This window comes from Hippocampus zosterae, chromosome 5 (assembly GCF_025434085.1).
Source record: "Hippocampus zosterae strain Florida chromosome 5, ASM2543408v3, whole genome shotgun sequence".
NCBI classification, from domain to species: Eukaryota; Metazoa; Chordata; class Actinopteri; order Syngnathiformes; family Syngnathidae; genus Hippocampus; species Hippocampus zosterae.
This window is the reverse complement of record NC_067455.1, coordinates 12,186,684-12,208,040: the sequence shown is the minus strand read 5'-3', so window position 1 is coordinate 12,208,040 and position 21,357 is coordinate 12,186,684. Positions and strand designations below refer to the sequence as shown.

Here is a 21,357-nt window from a genome sequence, read left to right as displayed (position 1 = left end):
CCTTTGCTTTCACCGATGCAATGTATTTTTTGTTTGTTTTTTTCTTTACGAACAGTTTGCTGACTGTAAAACTTAGACCTTAGGCGTTAGCGCATGGGATGTCAAACTCAGATCCTTGAGGGCCGCTGTCCTGCATGTTTTCCAAGTCTCGCTGTTGCAACACACCTGATTCAAATGATGAGATCATCAGCAAGCTCTGGAGAAGCCTGACATTGAACCTGCTCATTTGAATCAGGTGTGTTGCAACAGGGCGACTTGGAAAACACGCAGGACAGCGGCCATCCAGGACCCGAGTTTAACGCCCCTGCTTTAGCGATTTTAAATAACTCAATAACTCTTCATGTATGCTAACTGCATCAACACTTCACCATGATTCAAATATTAACACATCAAGTATGAAGTGGTTGAGCCTGTCTTTCATGGTTGATGGTATGATTTGCGACAGTCTTGGCCACTTGGTGGCGGCCGACTCCCATCTCTGTGGGCTAGGGAAATGAGAAAACTGGGCTTTTGAGAAGGAAAATCTCTCCCCTCAACTATTTACCCTGACGTCAGTTTGCACAAGTAGCAGTGGGCCGTCTCGCGGCGTGTGATCCGAAACTGCGCGTCTGTGTCACTGTCAACCAGTGGGGGAATAGATGAGCTCCAACTCTCCGAAAGTTCCCTGGGTGAATGTCACGGGACCAATTGAAAACGATCTCTTTGGCGCATTTGAAAGTGGACTAAAGAAACTGTTTGACGATGAACACCTGCGCCTTTTTGTTGCTTCTCACCGTGCAGATCTACGCCGATGGCATCGAGGGGCCGACAGGTAAGATCCGATGTTCGTCCGCGTGTGCTCGACGTAGTTGTAAACTTTGCGCGTGGGGATGAAACTCCACTTAGGGAAAAAGAGAAGCGAGTTCGGCCAGCATGCCACCCAACGCCAACTTTGTGCCCCAGTGCTCCATAGCGCTCGTGTGTCGTTTAACGCCTCTGCCTACGACTTATTGGGACAGTCGGAACCTTTCGAGCTATAAACATAGACATCTGGAAAAAAAAATCACTACCAACTTTCTAAAAGTGACAAAATAACTTTTCGTCAAGATCTTGAAGGTTATATGGTGAAGACTGTCTGGCCGAAGCTTCCATTTCCCTAAACAAAGCATCATCTTTTGCTGTGTATCACCGCTCGGTTTGCAAGGTGCTTCTTATTCACAGGAAGAAAAGATCTAAAAGTTTAATTTCATCGCAGTCTGTAAGGTCTGATAAACTGTTATTATCCCCGGAGTGCCATTTAAAGACTAAAAGCAGCAGTCATTGCTCTTGTTGCTTTATAACGTGCTGTTTCTCCTATTTATCGCGAATGGAAATGTGTTATCCATGTAAAGTCTCCTGTTGTGCTTTATAATATGTTGTTTAGAGCTCAGTGTCCAAGCCAGGCAATTTGTGAAATATTGCTCTAACTGTTTGCCATTGTTCTTGGAATATTTCTCTGAGAGGAAAAAAAAAACATTTGCATCAACATCGCACGAAAAACATCTATTGGATGATGGTGGGTAAAGAATCATACATGTGCCATTTTTACAAGACTCTTTCTATCGAATCTTGCATGACTGAATTAAACAATTTTATATTTATACGTATCTATTTTTAGAGTATATTGCACATAACCATTCTGTCGGACTCTGTCGTGCTGTTGGCAACGACAAACTACTGCACCTTCTTTGCTATTTTAGGACATTTCTATTCAAGTTATATCTTTTTCAACTTCATGTGTTTACATATTTCACTGGTGGTCAGGTATTGTTGGTATTGTCCAAGAGTGATTGGGTTTCTCAAACTTAAGGATAGGATCCAAAATGGGTCGTGGGTCTTTTTTTCTTCTTCTTTTTTTTTATTTAAAAATTGGGTCGCAGATTGTCTGAGGAAAATGCTGTAAGCTTGGGTCACCATATGTTGGTTTTCAAAAAGGGGACGTGGGAGGGGGGCACTATATGTGTGTGTTGTTGTTTTTTGATGTGTGTGTGACATGGTTTCTTGTTTTTGTTGGACACCTACCTCGATAATAGATGTCGAAAAACATTTTGATTGTAATAGTTGTGTCTCGAGACTGTGTTGCTGCCTATCAAGTGTGATATCCAACAACAAAACAAATATTTTTGATTTGGGTTTGGTTAATTACCCAGTGGGGGCTGCGCGCAAGCACCATTCATTTACAAACTACACGCGTTGAGCATACTCCGGAGGAAATCTCCTTCTCCGATAACACCACAAAAAGCTGCCCAATGTGTCGGAAAAGTGGCTAAGTTGGCAACACCGAATAGTCGCTTACTTTGTTACAAAACAAGCAGTGCTCAGTTTTTGCACGAGATGGAACAGACCCCCCAAAAAGGAGTGATTTCAACCAGCGTTGATATGAAGCGTGGGTTATCGTTAGAAGCAAAAATCTGCAGGTAGTTGACCAGTAGTTAAAATGGTGGCAAAGCACGACTGTGACTAAATAAAACGCCTCCGCTCACCTCTTTATACTTATTTTTTTCCCAATATGCAACTTGACTGCACCAAAGCAACACTATTGCTGCTTTGTTCTAAACACAAAACAGCAAATAGGTAAGTGCAACGACGAATGGAGGACAGATTCCAAGTCAAAATCTGTCAAACTGCAAATAGATAGGACTTCACAGTATTTCTTTATCCTTTGTATATTTTGATTGCCAGATACCTATTATTCGGACATTTCAGAACGGTTTTAAATTTTGAATAAAAAGGGACACTTTGTGTCTTTTTAAAAGTCTGCAATGATTTCAAATTGTGGACGATCCAATCGAACTTTTCATTACCTTTTCAAAAATGGTCAGAAACCTTTCAAGAAAATAACGCTGAAAAAAAGACCCCCTTGGAGAGATTAAGCAGAGTAACGCTTGAATAATCGACACGTGAGATTGTCTAATGATGGCACAATTACCATTTTGACAAGGCTCGATTTAAGGAGAACAGCAGCTCTGGGCAAGTACGTCATCCCTGAACATTTGCGAACTTGAACGATCCCTGTGAACGCGCCAATAGTCACAGTTGTTCGCCCCACAGTGGGATCGGGGCTTTACCAAAATGTACATGACATTGTTGTTGTTTTTGTTTGTTTACTGGTGTGTTGCAATCTTGCCGCCTGCACTTTTGCCACCCCATTAGCTGCAGCCTACGTGGCCCCTCCCAACTGCCCTATTAACTTCCTCTCCGCGAATCCTGCTCCGATTGGCTTTCATATCCAAGATGGGGCGAAATCAAGGAGTGTGAGTGCAACCTTGACTCCCACACTCCAGTGGGCGTCTCATTTGATTAACACGGTGTTGCAGGAGGACCACACCTTCACCTTGGATGCTGACTCACCGTTGAGCCTCGGCACTCCGTTGGGGATTGTTCGCCTTTTTTCCCACTAGATCAAATCCATGTTTTCCATAACTTCTGCTTGCTGCACTCGGTCACACCTGTCAGCGCGGTGGAAGATAAATTGTCAGCAGCCTTTGAAAGATTACACCCCTCTGCTATGCCTGAATGATTATAGTCACATTTATAAGTGGAAAAATATCTTCTTAAAAAAACATCTCAGATTCAAAGGAAGTCCTGTGTGTGTGTGTGTGTGTGTGTGTGTGTGTGTGTGTGTTTCACTTGGTCCTCACTGTGCGACAAGTACAGGAATGTGTGTGTGATCCCAAGTCTCACGCCATAGTTAAATCCAATCGCTTGAAGTTGATGCCAGTCCGTTCCTGGATGCTGATCGACTATGGATTTTTTCGTATTTCAAATCAAATATTCTTCTTGGAAATACAAATAATCTGTAAGATTTAGGATTCCAAACTGTTATTTAAAGTGTAAAATAGAGGTGGCCCGGTGCTCCAGTGGTTAGCGCATTGACCTCACAGTGCAGAGGTCGTGGTTTCGATCCCGACTCCGGCCTTGCTGTGTAGAGTTTGCATGTTCTACCCGGGCCTGCGTGGGTTTTCTCCGGGTATTCCAGTTTCCTCCAACATTCCAAAAATATGCATGGCAGGCTGATTGAACACTCTAAATTGCCCCTCAGTGCGAATGTGAGCGCAGATGGTTGTCTGTCTCTGTGTACACTGCGATTGGCTGGCAACCGGTTCAGGGTGTCCCCCGCCTACTGCCCAAAGATGGCTGGAATAGGCTCCAGCAGCTCCGTGACCCTTGTGAGGATAAAGCGGGTAAGAAAATGGATGGATTGATGGAAAATAAAATAGTCAATCAGTGGATAACGCAATCTGTTAAAATAAGGAAAAACAAATCACCCGTTTATGGAGCCAGACGGACACGGCGTACAGCAAAGTCGGGAGGGAAGATTGCAATTCATGGATTGCACTTTTCGAACCTGAATGTCTTTGAAGAGATGGTTTAAATGTGTCTAAAATTTAGTTCAACAACAACACAAGTAGTGGATTGATCTTTTGGAAATGGAAATAGAATTTGAATGTCATTGCACACGTCACAAATATGGAGCAAATATCCATCCATCCATTTTCCGAACCGCTTAATCTATATTTTTTGGTGAGTTTCCTTAGTCATTTTCGTGCGAGTCATTCGCACTTATGCTTTCTCCCAAATAGTATTCATCTTAGTCAATGAATTTGCGTACGCAAATGATTGTATTATGATTGTATTTTTTGTTTATTGAACATAAAACATATACAGTAACAATTTGACAGAAAATAAGGTAGATAAAAAAGTGAAAAAGAAATCAGTCTTCATTCAACAGTTATGTTCAAGGGAGTAGGAAGAAGTAAAAAACCTCTAGTCCTACCCAGTTATGTGTTTATATCTACTAAATCATTTTTATATCAATCAGAAAAGAAAAAAGTAAGAAGAAAGAAGTCTCCATTAAGGCTCATACTTTACCCTTAACCATGATATTTTCACAACTTTTGTATCGGGATTATATACATCCACATGTGTCAACACTTGTGTCAATTTTCTCTTGTATTCATAATAGATATTTCAATACCTTTCTCTATTTATCAACTTAGTTCTGATTTATCATATTTAATGTTTAGAATTTATCATTTTAACTCCGATTGATGTAGGTTGTTTGGACTATTTTTTAAAATGTTTTTGAACTCGGCAAGCGATTTACTCAATTTCAGGTCCGTTTCGAGATTATTCCACAGATTAACACCTTTGCTAGATACACGTCTTTGCTTTGTTTGTTCTTGTTTTGAGTTTTTTGAATAAGTTGGTACGTCTTAATTCATAGCTGCTTTCTCGAATTTCGAAAAACTTCTGAATGTTTTGGCAGAGCAGGTTATTGTGTGCTTTGTACATTAATTGGGCGATTTTAAAGTCAACCAGGTCATAAAATTTCATTTTATTTAATTTGATAAATAGTGGATTTGTGGGATATGTATATTTTTAATCTATTAATAATTCGAATTGCTTTTTTTTGTAGTTTGAGAATAGGGAGTGTTTGTTTTGCAGGCATTTCCCCATATTTCCACACAGTAGTATATGGTAATAATAATGAAGTGTATAATGTGTACAAACATTTTGTATTGAGTCGCCAGACCCTTTCTGTTTTGGTTCCCTGGTGATTGTCGGTCTTAGACCGCTCAGGTTTTTCTACTTTTGCGGCATTCATTTCCAGTCAGTTTCTGCGGTCGGACTTGCACGTACAGCTGTATAGTTTTATTTATTTTTGCTTATTTCAGAAAATAAGAGATCGGGGTGGGGGGGGGGGGGAGTGCTGCCTAGTTTGCATCATTAAATCACGACGCACAATACTCAACTTTACATAGCAAAAGCAGCAGTGGTGGGGTCAATGTTGGGCTTAAATGAGTGATCCATGCTGCAGACAGACGCAAGACACTTATAGTGATTAATGAGGATATAGTGCAGCCTCTACTTTTGAGCACCAATTTACAGTAAGCATAAACTCAAATTTCTTTTCAAAGGAAAACTCATTGGAAATGGGCTGACTTTTTTTTTTTTTTTTTAATCGCTGCAGGGATAATTGCATTATTCATCACAGCACGGCAGCCATTTGTACCTGTTACACTCAGGTTCTCAAGAGTCCATTATGTGTCCGCCATAATGGGCATCTAATTGACAGAGAGTGGGTGGATTTATTAGCATTGAGCGTGGGGGGGAGAAAAAAAATCTCCCTGTTTTGTAAAAATGAGAAAATGTTAGCGAATCCACAGGAGTTGTCGTGAATCCACAATGTGGAAGTTTTCCCCTGCAGGAAACGGGCCGCCATCTGTGGATAGAAGGATGAGGAGTGGTGGGGACTGGACATGGTCAGACAGTCTCCTCCTTAAAAAAAAAAAAAAAGGTTGGTTGCGTTCCATCTTTGTGGGCAGTAATTCAAAGAGCAGATGGAAAACTTTGCAACAAGGAGGGTGGGATGCTAAAGGGGGAATGGACAGAGAGAGGGAGGGAGAGAGAGAGGTGAGCTTCCACAGAAAGATTGTTTTGCTTTCAAGCGAGGCAACTGACAGACTTGTGGCGGCGTGTGCGCCCTCAACATTCATGTGTGTGATTAAGCAGAGCACTGATGAGAGATCCCATTGTCTCGGCAGCCTGTCTCTTTCGCTTCGATGCCGGATCTATCGTGTGCGAGGACAAAAGCCTGCCTTTGACTTGAAGAAATTTGGGATGCCAAATTCCATGAGATTCACACTTCATCACTGCGGGCGTCTTGACATCTCGAGTTTGCATTAACAATCGTTTGCCTCTCGCAATGCTCAGAATTAGAATTAAATTGGTAAAAGATTCGACTTTGATTGGATGACAAATTCTATGCATGTTGGGGACTGTGAGGCAAATATGACATGCTCGAGTACGGCGGCATTCTATAAAAGTGTCCAGTGTATTTGCCTGTTTTCTTTACGGATGTGAATCACAGAGTACTTGCCCTACAGTTTTGTCCATATTTCTTTTTCGTTTTGAATCACGGATTCGGTTGGCCGAACGTCACATGGACAAACTCAAAAAACAAGTTCGTCGCGATTGCTCGTCACGTGAGCCATGAACAAATGTGATGTCATTTTCGGTCAATAGCAAGTGGCAAAATGGCCGCCTGCCGAATGGTAAAAACGGGTACATTTTGCTGCTTAATTCACATTGCAGATTGATCAGAATGCCATGCTTAGACTATTTTTAACCATGTGCACGTGCATAGAACATATTATTGTAAATGGGACTTGGCAAAATGTTTGAAAAATGTTTCACAATAGAAGTTCTTCATCTCCATTGATATGGATTGAATTTTATAATTTTTTAAAAAATTACTCTTCAAAAAAAGACCCTGAAAGAAAAATGTTAGTTATAATTTAATAATTTTAAAATATAATATTTAACATTAGATAAGAATAAAACAACAACTAAGATGAATTCCAATCAAAACATATCAATTGAAAGATTCAATAAACATCAGTTAGACATAATGTGCTTTGTGGGGCGGGGCAAATCACACAGTTGTCATTCTAGCTCTTTGGTGCATCAGAACTCTTTGAGGAAGTGATTGAACTTCTCCTCTTCACTCAATGCCACTAACTGTGTTGTTTTCATTTTGAAACATGCTCTTGGAACAATGTGCAAGGAACGACATATCGATTCATGTGCCGCATTCAAATGTGCCGCTGGTGCTTTCGTGTGTTGATCAATGCCCCGATAAACTAAAAATCCTTGCCTGTGAGTCCAAACATACAGTAGCTATAAAGTCCGAAGGCTTCGGGTTACTGAGCCCCGACACCGAAGTGGCCGCTTCTATGCGCTTCGCAGGGTGACGCCTTACAGGCGCCCTGGAAGAGATGCCAACACTGACAGATTGACGAGTTGTTGGGCTTGCTTGGCTAGTCTGCTCCTCTTCTCCAGCAAGAAGAATCGACATCTCTTCAGCTTCCTTGGCCAACCTTATAAATGTGATATTGATCTTTCCGCAAATCCATTTTACTTGCATTTGATCAAAGTGCCCTTTTGTCTTTGGAGGTCGAGTTTGACATCAGAGGCTGAATTAGGCCCTCATCCGGCGCTTGCGATTTTCTAATTGTATATACCGTATTTTCACGACTATTCGACGCATCGTACTAATGGCCGCAGTCTCATTAATGCGTGACATTTCTGTATTTTACACATACACAGGACGCATCGTACGAATAGCCGCAGTTTTACAGTGGTAAAACATACGCCAGCTTAAACATACGGCATGCATGCGCGCACTCTAACACGTTAGCTTGAAGCATACGGTAGCATGCCAAGACATACAGATAAGATAAAAACACGTTTTTAAAAAGGCAACGAAAGCAGAACTTAGTTCGGGTGTATTTTATTTAGCCATCGTACAATGTTCTCACGTTTTTCGATCAATCATCACCCAGAAATCCATCAAAGTCCTCATCCTCTGTATCAGAAGCAGAGGACTGCACATCTCAGTTGTCATTGAATGCATCACATGCTAGTGTGAGTTGCTACGCATTGCCGAGCGGAAAGAAGGAGTAGCAACAGCAAAGTCAACATTTCTCTCGTGTGAAGCTTTCCCACATTTGAAAGTAAAGAACAGAGCGAAACATGGTGGCAGCGCGTGTGTGAGTAGAAAGAATTGAACAATTGTGCAAGTACCGTAATCCATCAAAAACGCCGCGTTCCCTCTCGTTGTTGCGTATTGTGGCGTAACTCGCCAAGCGCTGCCTCTCACTCTTTGTAAAGTTGTGTTTGCCACCGATCATCCATTGTTCCCATGCCGTTTGCAACTTTACTTTGAACGCCCGGTTGATGCCAATGTCCAGCGGTTGGAGTTCTTTAGTCAAGCCTCCGGGAATAACGGCAAGCTCAGAGTTCATTTGCTTGACTTGTTTTTTCACCGCTGCTGTGAGATGGGCACGCATGCCAAAAGCATAACCGGTGGCTTTAAGTTTGAACTGAGCTTCGTAGGCGTGTCTTTTTGTCGAATTTATTTTCAGGGGTTCTTAGAAACCAAAACCGGAGTTGTTTTGCAACAATGCACATTGCCACACGCTAAACAAGTGTTGGTACTGGCTTGAGGCGTCCACTTACACGCCCACCCTTCACCATTGGCGGACTAGCTTGTCTGTCCTCTCTCTCCCCCTCTCTCTCTCTCTCCCTCTCCATATATGTATATATACACGCCCACCCTTCCCTGATTGGCCGACTTCTTTCACAGTCACTTCCGCCTTTTCTCTATATAAACAGCGTGTCGGCTGTCAGTCAGATTTTGGAACTCAGCGCATATAAAGGACGCTCCGCACCATAAGGCGTCCTGTCCATTTTGGAGAAAATTTAAGACTTTTAATGGCGCCTTATAGTCGTGAAAATACGGTATGTCGCGCGCAAACAAATATTCGCGGGGGGATCGAGACGACGGCTAACCGCGTGGGGCAAATCATGAACGCCCAGCCTTGAAAGTGTATAGTATTAATAGTTTTAACCATAAACGGATCATAACTATGCCCAGAACACTTTGAATAGCATTTCCACTGCCTAGAAGCATCTCAGGATTGCTGTTCTCCTAAAAATATCGTACAATAAACTGCATGCGGATAAACAACAGCACCTGTATTTCCACGTCAACAAATCTGATAATAAGAGTGATCAATTTCTGTCATGCTCCAGTCAACGACGCCTTCCAAAATGGTGATGTGAATAGTTTTTCTCACACTTTTATTTCAATTCTATGCACTTGGCTTACATTTGAAGTCATCCGTTGTTCAAACAGAATTTGAATGTTTTTAAACAAACCTCCCAATGATAACTGTATTTTTCTCCCCCTAAATAAAAAGGTGTGATGAAAGTTTCTGGGTTGCAACCTGTGGGATGTCCAGACAGGTGTTTGATGAGCTTCCTCAACTTTTTTTTTTGGGCCACCTAAACGTATGGAACGTGTTGCAGTTTATCAGGATTTACTAAAACAACAAGTTTATCAGTTGGAACGTCAAATATTTGGTCTTTGTAGTGTGTTCAATTGAATGTGTTAAACATGGGTTGCAAATCATTGTATTCTGTATTTATTTATTTGACACAACGTCCCAAATTCAATGAAATTGACTTTGTATTCAGAATAATAAATACTCAATCCAATTATACCCTGAGTAGAACATCAAAAGCACACTTTTGGACGCGCATATGGTATTTGTGCATGTACATAGTCCAGGGGCTCGTTTTTTTTGTTAGGTTTTTTTTTTTTGGTCGCACTTTCTTGGGTCATGTTTAAAAAAACTGTTGTCAATTGTCATTTGTAGTTAACCTGTGATGAAACAACCTCCCAGCCCCCCCATAAAAAAAAAAAAAAATTGTATGAATATGCTCTGAGTGTCTCATCGCCTAAAGAGACTGTCTACATTACAGTACATCAACAACAAAAACATCAAAGTGTGCGGCTTAAAATGACAGCGCTATTATACTCATTATCACTTAAAAGCCGATGACTTAATTGAGTGACGGCCATTGAAATCTGTCACCGTACACGCAGATGGCTCACTTTTTACAGAAGAGCGAGTGTACGACACACTCTCTTGCCCACAGATGTGTAATTATCCAACAAAGAAATCAAGCCGGCTGTTTCCTTTTTCCACTTCCCTCAGGTGGCGAGTTGCAGACCGCCAAAAGTCGCTCTTGTGAGACCGAGGCTTCAAGCGCTATTCCTAATCCGAACCCCAAGGAGAGAAGGCACTTTAGATATAGCCATCGTATTTACCGCGCTGTTCTTTACCTTTCCTCGGAGTCGGCACATTTACAACCACATTCCTCAGGCCGTCTGCCTGTCGTGACACGAGTAACGCGTGTCCAGGTCAACAGAGTCAGAGGTGAGGACGAAGGGGCCGGATCGCGGTGTTCCGGACCGGAGCAGTTGTTGCATGCGATAGCCTCAGTGAAATCGGAACTGCTGACACGCCCGCTAAAGTCAAAACACTCTGTTCAGGTCATGCTTTTCCATGGCAGCTTGATGGATAGAGCTTTTTTTTTTTGTTTTGGTGTCAAAAAAGCTCTGCGAGGGAAAGTGGTATTTCTGGTTTGACGAGTCCCTTTGGGAAAAGAAATTTCCTCAGAGGGACCCATCCATGAACCCAAACACTTATCAGTCTGATGTATCTCAGCCTCATTAGACGGACACTTTCCCGTAAACCTTATTGCGAGAGTGGAAATTGAAAGGCATTAAAATAGAACGGAGCATGGCTAATGTCTAGTTTGGTGATTTCAAACAGCGCCTGCGTTTGAAGGCTTTGCGGCGTGAAATCAGACTGACTTTTGATAAAATGCCCTCTGTAACTTGCAATGACTCATCCCAGTCGCACAACATTGGTGACGAGCCGCCGTTGCGTCAGCTGGGTTGCGGCTCGGTCGCGGCAGCTGGAGAGGCAAGCGCAGGTGCCAGCTGCTAGCGGGAAGTGATTTTCTCACCTGTGGAGCACTGTTTTGATTTACAGTCAATGTCATTAACACCAAATTGTGCTCAGACATTTTTTTTTAATGGGGACGGCAACATTAATGGACGGCAAATAATTATTTTTACGTAAGCGACGTGAATGTCGCTCACAGTTTCATCAGTTGAAAGCACAGTAGTCTGTTTTTTTTTGTTATCAGCAAAAGACTTATATTGGATCCTCATTTGAATGTTCATCGATATTTACAAATGGACTATAACTACATTAATTTCTCGCTAGCTTGTTTCTAAACACAAATTGATTTGGAATCAATTGATAGCAGAAAAGAAAAAAACGTGTCCGGGAACACTTCGGGTCGTTGCTTTGTTCTGACACCGGTGTTAAAGTGAGACAGAAGAAAAGCAACACCTATTGATTTCTCAAACACAGCCTGTCACAGGACTGCTATTGTCTTCCTCCTCTCGAAGCGCCCCTTTTCGATCTGACGTGACCTCCCATCACAAACCGCCTCACTTTGACACGCCGTACTCAGGGGAACTCTGGAGTTTCTTTTTTCACCCAACCCTCACCTGGACTGTATGTTTCCCTCGACAAACAATGGAAGAAATTCCAAAAGCCAAACTCGCTCTTCTTTGTCTGTCTATTTGCCAGTCAAGCCACTCATTAAAGAGTCGGTGTTGTTTAATTACTTTTGACAAAATATAACTGCATCGCGGTCAAACTATGATACTCGGTCTACTGCTCGTGTGCTACTGATAAGAGAAAGAGAGGGAGAGATCCTGACCACAAAAATATGCACCCTTAATGCTCACTTCACTGTGCTTTTATCGCGTTGCTTAGAAATGGGTGCAATACAATCCCACATAATCCAGCTTCATGTTAAGTACGGTCTGAGATCCAACTGCTGCGTCTTACCGACACCAAGTAACGTTTCTCGCCGGGGCCTCTGACCTAAAGCCTTTCCGCTCCCTGTGCTCGGAAGATTGCTCAGTTATTTGAGAAATAGCTTTTCAGACCTTTGTTTTCTCATGTCATGCAGACATGACCCAGGCTACCGACCGAAGCGAAGATACTGAAGACTGATGATTTTACAGGTGCATTCAGGTGGAAGCCTGAAATGGATAGAATTGTCTTTAAAAAAAAAGCAAAAAAAAACCCCCAACATTTTCTGGTGATTCCGACGATTCTCATGCTTCATGTTGGCTGAAGACAAAGAAATGTTTCAAAAGTGCCGACGCCATGGTTGTAATGTGAGCCTCAGGCTGCTAATATCTTCCCGAGGGTAGATTCTTCAGTCTGTCCTATTTTGGTAATTTCACGTTGACGGAAACTTTTAAGAGGATGGGCTGGAAATGCTATTATAAATGGAAAACCTTTCCACGCTTCTGCCCTCTGTCGCCACAGTCTGTAGGCTTTGCCAAATGTCTTACAGTAGCACAAAGCCAGAAATATGCAACAATGTTCCAGGGAACCCATCGGGTTGTTGTAAATTACAAAAAAATAAAACAAAACTCAATCCCCGATGATGAATGCTTGGACATGGGTGTATGTGTGCACTCCTACTTGAAGGGACATATTGGTTATTGCCCCCCACCCATTAAAACATTCTGTAAATATCGGTTGAACCCTTTCGGCCATTTTTAACGTTTATAAATTGCAGCTAAGGGGATTAACCTACTGTTTGCTCAGTTCATTCGCATTGGGTGAAAATGCAAATGATAATCCCCGCAGAAGTCCGCGATTCCGCGACCGACCGCCACGGATTGCAAAACTCTCCGCAGAATTGAACACAATCTACGGAAATAAGGGCGAGGTGCAGAATCTTACCCTAGCATGTAGTTTTCAAACCATCAACTCAATGTCGCGGTTATACAGGCTACATTCGCAATGCAAGGCGTGATGCCCAATTCAGAGATTTTGCTCAAATTTGCCCTTTTAATCTTCTCGTTCACATTACGAAAATTCATGCGTCCGTGATGTAGCACGCATGCGCACAAATTGACGTTGCATGACTCAAGCAAAAGACGACGACGTGTGGTAGTGTTTACAGACTAAGAAGTAAATGCGATACAACGTCGTTAAATCGTCGACAGAGGAGCGATGAGGGAGATGGTGGAATTGTAACGGGAAAATGAGGTGGCGGGTTTTTTTTCTATTCATTTCCTGGAGACGTCTAGGAAAGATCAGGGAACGTCAACTGAAGATGACGCCACACCATAATGACGCAATGAACTGTGGTGGAATTACATTTCTTATGATCTTCTATCAAAGTCAAGTGGCTAGTTTACACTTTAAGTCCTTGCTTTAAGATCACTTGTTCTGCCTCAAACCCAAAGTTTGGTGAAATGTGTTGCATAAGTAATGAAAAGAAATCTATTATTATTATTATTATCATGATTAAATCTGCCCTAGAGGGACAAAGAGAATCTTGATGTTGATTATTTTATAACCACACTGTTCCACAGTGTTATGGTTTTGCAGATAATTTCCGAAAAGACTTCATTAGTACATTAATTTGCGTTAGTACGACTAATTTTAGGTCGTTTTTGTTTTTTTAATGGCCACAGAAAATCAACTTTCAAGCTGTGAATTCAGGATCAGGCTTGTTTTCTGTGAAATCATCACTTTTTCTCGAGAGATTCCCGTGGGGACGAAGATGAGCACCTTTCCCCTGGCATTAAATACATTGCACCTCCAACATAAAAAGGATTTGAAGCGTTTGTGCCAGCCTGTGGCCAGGTGCTGTACACCGTGTGGGCCTTCTGAGCAGGCCGACCTGGCTTCCCCTTACACTTTGTCTGTTCGGTCGGCCAGCGTAATTAGGAAGCAGCTTAGTTTGGGATTAAGGTTGGAAGATGATCACAAGGGACAGGAGAAAAGGCATTAGGAGCACGGTGGTTCAGATGGATATTACTCTGCTTCGTCGTGGTATCATGTGACAATATCAGGAACCGACAATAGGGCATGGTTGATGCAAAGATCCCCCTCACCCAACATTAATAGGCTCTACTACAGATAGCCTTGTTTACCCAGAGTGTATTATACGCCACCTTTCTGCTTTTAAACCCCCTCACGCACGCACACACACACACACACACACATTTAACTATATAACTGCTTCAAACAACAAAGTGTATACAGAAAATTATTTTATTATTTTATTTATTTTTGTTGTGTTTTTTCTTATCTTATTTGATGTAGTTTTTAACATTGTACTCGTGATTTTAACTGCTTGTTGTAAGGTGTCCTTGAGTTTCTAGAAAGGCGCCCACAAATAAAATGTATTATTATTATTATTATTATAAAAAACGGTTGCATGACTGTCTGTGCCTTGTGTGTTGTATTATTTTATCATTTTATACTAACTATTCTTTTGATGGCGGCGCGGGCACCCGCAGCGGCTCCTCTCTCTCCTGAAATTTCATCTGTGCTGTATGTTGCACATGTAGCACCTTTGACAATCAAGTTGACTTGACACACAGACACACACACACGCTTCAAACTTGTAGCGTAATTACAAAATAATAATATTTTGCTCTCCACCCTGGAGTATTTAAGTGGCGTCCAGACGGCTTTTGCCTCACAGCAGCACCTTTGAAACAAAAGAGGACCGATAGTTCCTCTCTCTCATCCGTGCACGTTTGCTGTTTTCAAAATGTTTCTGTAGAATGTAATTAATGTCCTCATTAACTGAGCGAACGAGCTGCGTACGGCAGAACTAAAAGCCTAAATCCCCCTCGGGTCCTTCGCTTTCTCGACTTTCGGAAAAGGGGTTGCTGAAATCGATAGCCCGTGGTTGGTTGAAATGAAGCCTGTTTCAGCGGTTAATTGCTTTTGTTCAAACTTACGTACTTATAGGTGACGCGACATCACGCAATCAGATGATTCAATGCGTGAATGTGACGTGATCTTGTGTGTTGTGCGGCAGAAAAGGCAGGAAAATCACGTCTTTCACCGGTGCTGTTAAAGGGGCTTTTATTTTGACCAGATGGAGAACAGGAGGAAGGAAAAATGTTCCCCAGTTTGAAGCACTAATCCCTTACAAAGGACCAGCCAACCCCTGGCACGTCTGAGGTAACGAGGCCACAACCAACAGCAGACAGGAATGCATTTTTTTTTTCCTGAGTCTCCTGGCTTTAGTCATTCCTGTCTCACACAGTAAGAAGAGGGGACACCCGCCTCCCAGACTTCTTAATTCCACTCTCCGCGTAAGGTGTCGAAGCCAGTGTCGAATTCTGTGTATCCGGTGGAGGAATCGGTGGTTGCTTGGACAGATCCTACGGCGAGCCAGACCATCATTATGTCCAATTAATTAACTGGGGTTTACGTCTCAGAGTGACGCTTTCTTGCTTCACTGGTTATCTGTTGGCTCGGCTGCCGTCTCATTGAATGCTCAGGTCAAGGAAGTGAGGATTTATACCACCCAATCCGGTGAATCCCCGTGGCGCCACAAGCTCCCGCCAAAGCATTTAGGATCGGTCTGTCTTTCTCCCCAGAGATGTAGAAGAAAGATATTTCTTTATTTTGCAATAAATATCTGCTCCTGCACCAGCGGTTGATATGTGCTGCTAAGAATTAATCGTGGCAGCAGAGTAGGTGAAAGGTGAAGCTGTCAGTTTCATTTTCTCATTCTTACGCGTTACTTAATTAAGTACCTCAAAAAGAATCCATTTGGAAGGAATTAAATATACTGGAAATGATGGCCTGATGATTTGTGATGTACTGCTTTATTTTTTGTGAATTAAAAATGCCCATTTCATTGTGTTAGGCTGGGACAGTGTATTTGTTGCAGGAGTTTTAGATATAAATGTAATTTTTGGGGAAGTGTTATACTGTGTCATTGCGCCCACGGCAGATTTATGATCAACTGAATTCGAACTTTTGAGCAGGACGGTCTGATTATAACGCATTATCTTTAACCGACTGCAGAGCCTTGGTGATCAGACTCCTGAAAACAGCTGGAGGTCAGAGTCTGGCGATAAAGAAAGTAACTTTTTTTTTTCAGCAACAAATCAAACATGGCAAAGGCTGGGGCCCCATTTGGTGTTCAACGTGGCTGAAATTCATTTGCATGCCGGAAAACATTTCTGTTTGCCTCTTTCCAAACAATTAGTAACACTTTCAGCTTTGAATCTAGCATTGCATTTGATCAGTCAGTTACGCGCAATTAACACTAGACTAGCAGTTGATTCTCTATGAACAGACAGCATGGAATAAACAATCCTTTGTTTAAAAAAAGTGGTCAAACCACCATCTGTTTTTTTTTGTTTTTTTTTTTGTGCCGCAGCTGGATGGAACTGAAGCACAGACACTGACATCTGTTGTCTTTGCTTTCTTGAGCAGTACTGACGCTCACGCATGTGTGGTTTGTATAACGATGCCGGTCAACCTTGTCCGAGAATATAATTGTACAATACTATGGGTAATATTTATTTCCTTTACTGTCCAGCATTTGCCAAGAACGATCTATATTGTCGTTGTCCTACGACAACCTATGCCCATTTGTGTTTCCAGGAGCAACCAAAAAGAAAACCCCCAAAACATTTCACAGCATAAAGGAGCACCCCCAAAAAGTTATTTGACAGCCTAACAACGAATCTCCCAGTCATCCCGGGATGTTGTGCATGTACTATTGTTTAAAGGACTTATGAAGATGGGTATATACAGGTCGCCTCTTTGTATTCCTGCGAGCTTATAAATTAAAACTACAAGTTTCCTCAGAGTGTACAATGTCATCAAAGTCTTGGCTTTATAGTCCCCCCCCCCCCCTGAAAAATCCATCGTTTAAGAGCTAATTCATTGATAAGAGTAATTCATTTGTCAGTTCAATTCATTTTTATCTTCATCACACCAAAGGGCAACAGAAAATCTCTCAAGGCATTTTACATTTTGTTGGCGTCCGGGCCGAAAGCCCCTTTATAACAATTGGGTCAGCTGCAGATTGTTTCCACAAATCGACATTGTTGCTCAGTCCACCCGTGCGGTTGTTATTAATACAAATTATTGATCGCTCGAAGTTGTTGAAAGTGGCTTGCTCTCTTTGATGACGCAATGTTAATTAATGGTTGAACAAACATGGCGTTTTGAAAAGTGAGGATTTCAACGGTACAAGGATTCCGCTCGACGGCAACGGCATAGAGCAGGTCGATCATCAGTCATCAACTCAAAGCACTTTACTGCCTAACAGCTATCAAAGTCAAAGTGAGTTTATGACTGACATTTCTGGTGGCTGGGTAATAAAACGTCTTTTCCTTGGTTGCTAGGCTACGTAACCTGAAACCATCCATCCATTTTCAACACTGAACGGGCTCGCGGGGAGGTGCTGGAGCCTCGCCCAGCTCACACTTCGGGCTTAAGGCCGACTACACCCTGAACTGGTAGCCAGTCAGTCGCAGGGGAAATATAGAAACAAAAAATCGTTCACACCCAGATCCACACTGTCATTGAGTGGGAAGCCATCCCGCGCTGCTCGAACAGAAGTCAGGCGAGTGTACCACTACATTCTCAGTGACGCGTTAAACCATGGGCGTCAAACTCATTTTTGTCGCGGGCCACATTATAGTTATCTGTTCCCTTGGAGGGCCATTATGTATGATTACGTTGTGGCCGTTACGTTGACATCTACATTATTGGCCTTTTGATAACAGGTATGCTGCTGTTTGGTGTTGGCAGCTTTCTGTTCTATCGCAAAATTCATCCGACTGGAGCGGCTCTGTTGGAAGTGAAGAAGCTGCCGGTCACTCTGGATGGCTTGGCGCGAATGTCCAACACTCAGACTCAAGCGGTGACTGAGCTCAACCGCAATATTGTTGCGGTTTGGAGCTACTCCGCGCGATCGACAACACCATGGAGAAGTTGGAATCCGCGCTGCAGAAAGAATTTTCGAATCCGACTGATCGGCGCCAGTGAGGAGATACAGACCAAGGATTCAAGGCTGTCTGGAATTGTTGGCGGCCGTCCCTCCAAAACAACGCTATCTGGCCTTTCCCCTGGATGGAAGTACGCATGGAGTCTAGGGCCTCACCACCACCCCCCTCCTTCTCGGCCATGGACTGATAAGCCGGGACTGTCTTCATGATGAGCAGACCTCGACGAAGCAGCTATGACCTGTACACGCATACACGTACACAACTGGACAACCACACGCGCATACACATCCTTGTTATCACCGTCTTCATCGCTCCGATTCTTTTTTTCCCCGTGATGTGGTTCGATATGCGGAGCGCAACGGTGACCATGCAGCTGGTCATTTCGGCCGCGTCGCGGTTACCCCCCCTTCCCATTCATCCTCCCCCCTTATTATATGTTATGTTGTTATACTTTACTTGTTGTAACTGTCATATGCTTATTTATGTGCTAGGCTCTTTTTTTAATCATGGACTTAAATTATCCTCGGAAGAGGATAGTTCGAGTGTATTTTTTTTTTTTGGTTTTTGTTTCCCTCTCCCTACCCAGCGTTTTCCTTTCTGAATTGTGATTGTAATTTCCCCATTGCGGGACAAATAAAGTATATCTTAATCTTAATGACTGTGAAACCATATCAGAAAGTCAAGAATAATTTATTCAACTTTAGTTGAAGTTACTGTAAAAAGGGTTTTGGTAACAAGAAAACTTAGAATAGTTCTCTTATATATTACGTACAAGAATTTGAAGTTTTGGTACACATTTTAGCAAGCAACATTGAAGTCGGTATGTTTGATTTGCATTTGCGGGCCACATTAAATGATGTGGCGGGCCAGCTCTGGCCCCCGGGCCTTGAGTTTGACACCTGTGCATTAAACCATTGTAACTTCAAAAGTCCAAATGATCAAAGTGTACTCACACTTTTAACCTGTGTTGATGCTGTACTTGACATACTGTAAACAGAAACTAACAACAGATGTACAAAAAAAGCCTCTTTGTATTGTAATTCCTCCCTGTTTCTTCTGGTTTGAATTTCTTCTCGTTGCTCCCTCTCTGTTTTAACTCTGCGTTGGCTCAGCCTCAGGGCATCTCTACGATCTCGAGCATCGTCTGTGTTTTTTGGGGGAACCTTCTTGTCTTGGAAGACATGCAGCAGAAGCCCCGGCTCCGAGCGGTGCGGTCTTTGACTGTGTGTCTCCCCAGGCATGCGCTCATTAATTGCAGGATTGTATTTCAGATGTGTGTGTATGTCAGTTGGCAGGGAGTGCGGCTCGGGGGTTGGTCGCGGTTCATACTTGCACGTAGAGGTTAAAAGGCCCCCTGACAGAGTCATAATTTCCCAGCCAAGGGTGAGCCAAGAAGGTAACGTCATTAGCCTGGTCCGGCTGTAGAGATTAACTTGATTATCCTAACCTAGTCTTGATGGCGACAGTTGGTGCAAATGTTACACCTGGAATGATGTTCCTAATTTAGCTTCTGCGACATCATGCCACGATTCTAGTTTATATTAATTATAGTGTGCATGCGTGTGTGCGCTATGTGTAAAAGATGGCAAAGGAGGGCCTGTTGGTGCACCTGGAATGCTTGGCTGCACTGTAATTTGCAAAGTGGCTCCTCTCGACGTAATGAGCCGGGACTGTTCTTGAAACTCCTTTGTATAATTTGCTTGATGAAAGTCACACACTCCCTTTGTTTACCGCATGCCCACACACGTGCGTCCTGTCACTCAGCCCCGTCATCCTTTTTAGCATTCATGCCACGGTGCGGAAGTTTCTCCGCAAATATCTGTCAGCCTATCTATTACACATGGCCCGTCGAAACAGACTTGCATAGCCACACGGTTGCCCTTTAATTACAGAGAGGGCACGCAACCTTCGGCTCACGCAAATTGATGTACGGCACCTCTTGACTTACTCTTTATTAGGTAACGTGAGTGACCTGTGATGCTCTTCGGCCAGTAGCAAGCTGCAGTCAAGGATCGTGTAAGTCATTGGAACCGTCACATATTACCACATCTTGATAGCTGTGTTCGCAGCCCCATCCTCTTCTGCCTCTGACTTGTTATTTGTAGCTATCGTTATAGACAACTCAAGCAAAAATACAATTTGTTATATTTTCAAAATCACTGTGTTACATTTACTGACGATCAGAACTGATCTCGATGTGTGCTCGCGCCGACATGATTTATCTTGCACATTCACGTATCAAGTACAACTTTATTGTCAAATGTGCTGTATGTTAGCACAAATGAAATTTCCTCCCTCTTTAACAGACAACAAGAGGATCCTCTGCGGGTGCAAAAGAACACTTAAAATGACAAAATAATACAATATAACACAACACATAAATCAGTCACATCAGTTTCAAATTGATGAGCCATTAGCACAAAAAAAAAACTACCGGTAAGCAGAAAATGAAGAAAAATGGCCTCTTAATTGTCTTTTTTTCAAAACAGGTATTAAATTAAATACAAACTGCATTTTATTTTGGAATCAACATAGAATATCTGGTCACTGCAACATACTGAGGACCTCATTTTTTTCCTCTGTACCGCTGTATCCCATCCTGGACCTTCTCTGCGGAGCATACAGTCTATTGCAACATGCACGATTTGCATCAATTTTGCAAAACTAAAGAACCTAACTATAGCAAGATACAGTTCACAGCACATGAAATCCTCGTGTGGGCATACCCAATATATATTCTTCCTGCACGCCGCAGCGAGGTGTACGACAGCAATGATTGGCACCACCATCTGTGTCATGTGATTAGCCTCTTGGTGTTGAAACTTGGCGACCAAAAGACAACATGGCGGGCGGGTAAAACGTGATTGTCGTAGCTGCCCAGCGAGGTCTTTGAATTTGCCACGGGGGTCACAGGACTGATGTGAAACCTATTCGGTTGTAGTAGAAGAGGGTGCAGGCAAGTACGTAAATACTCAACAGTATTTAATAGGGTGGACAACTTTTGGCATGTCCCACTTGATGGCTCCAAATCTTTTAAAGCTAAGCAATGTGTTTATCTACAATGTCTTAATACTTAATTTGGAACTTGTTATAGAGTTCTC

At 42.6% G+C, this 21,357-nt stretch overlaps 1 protein-coding gene across 4 annotated transcripts in view; it reads left to right on the top strand.

Annotated features, from left to right (window-relative positions):
- The first annotated feature begins 482 nt into the window (after positions 1–482).
- Positions 483–21,357, top strand: part of ptprub (protein tyrosine phosphatase receptor type Ub) — a 173,068-nt gene continuing 152,193 nt past the window's right edge. For 2 of the 4 annotated variants that reach the window (XM_052065435.1, XM_052065433.1), the window contains exon 1: positions 483–811. In XM_052065435.1, the coding sequence (XP_051921395.1) occupies positions 742–811 (70 nt within the window). In that variant the 5' untranslated portion in view covers positions 483–741. The remainder of the gene's footprint in view (positions 812–21,357) is intronic. The other 2 variants (XM_052065436.1, XM_052065434.1) reach the window with 1 other exon arrangement.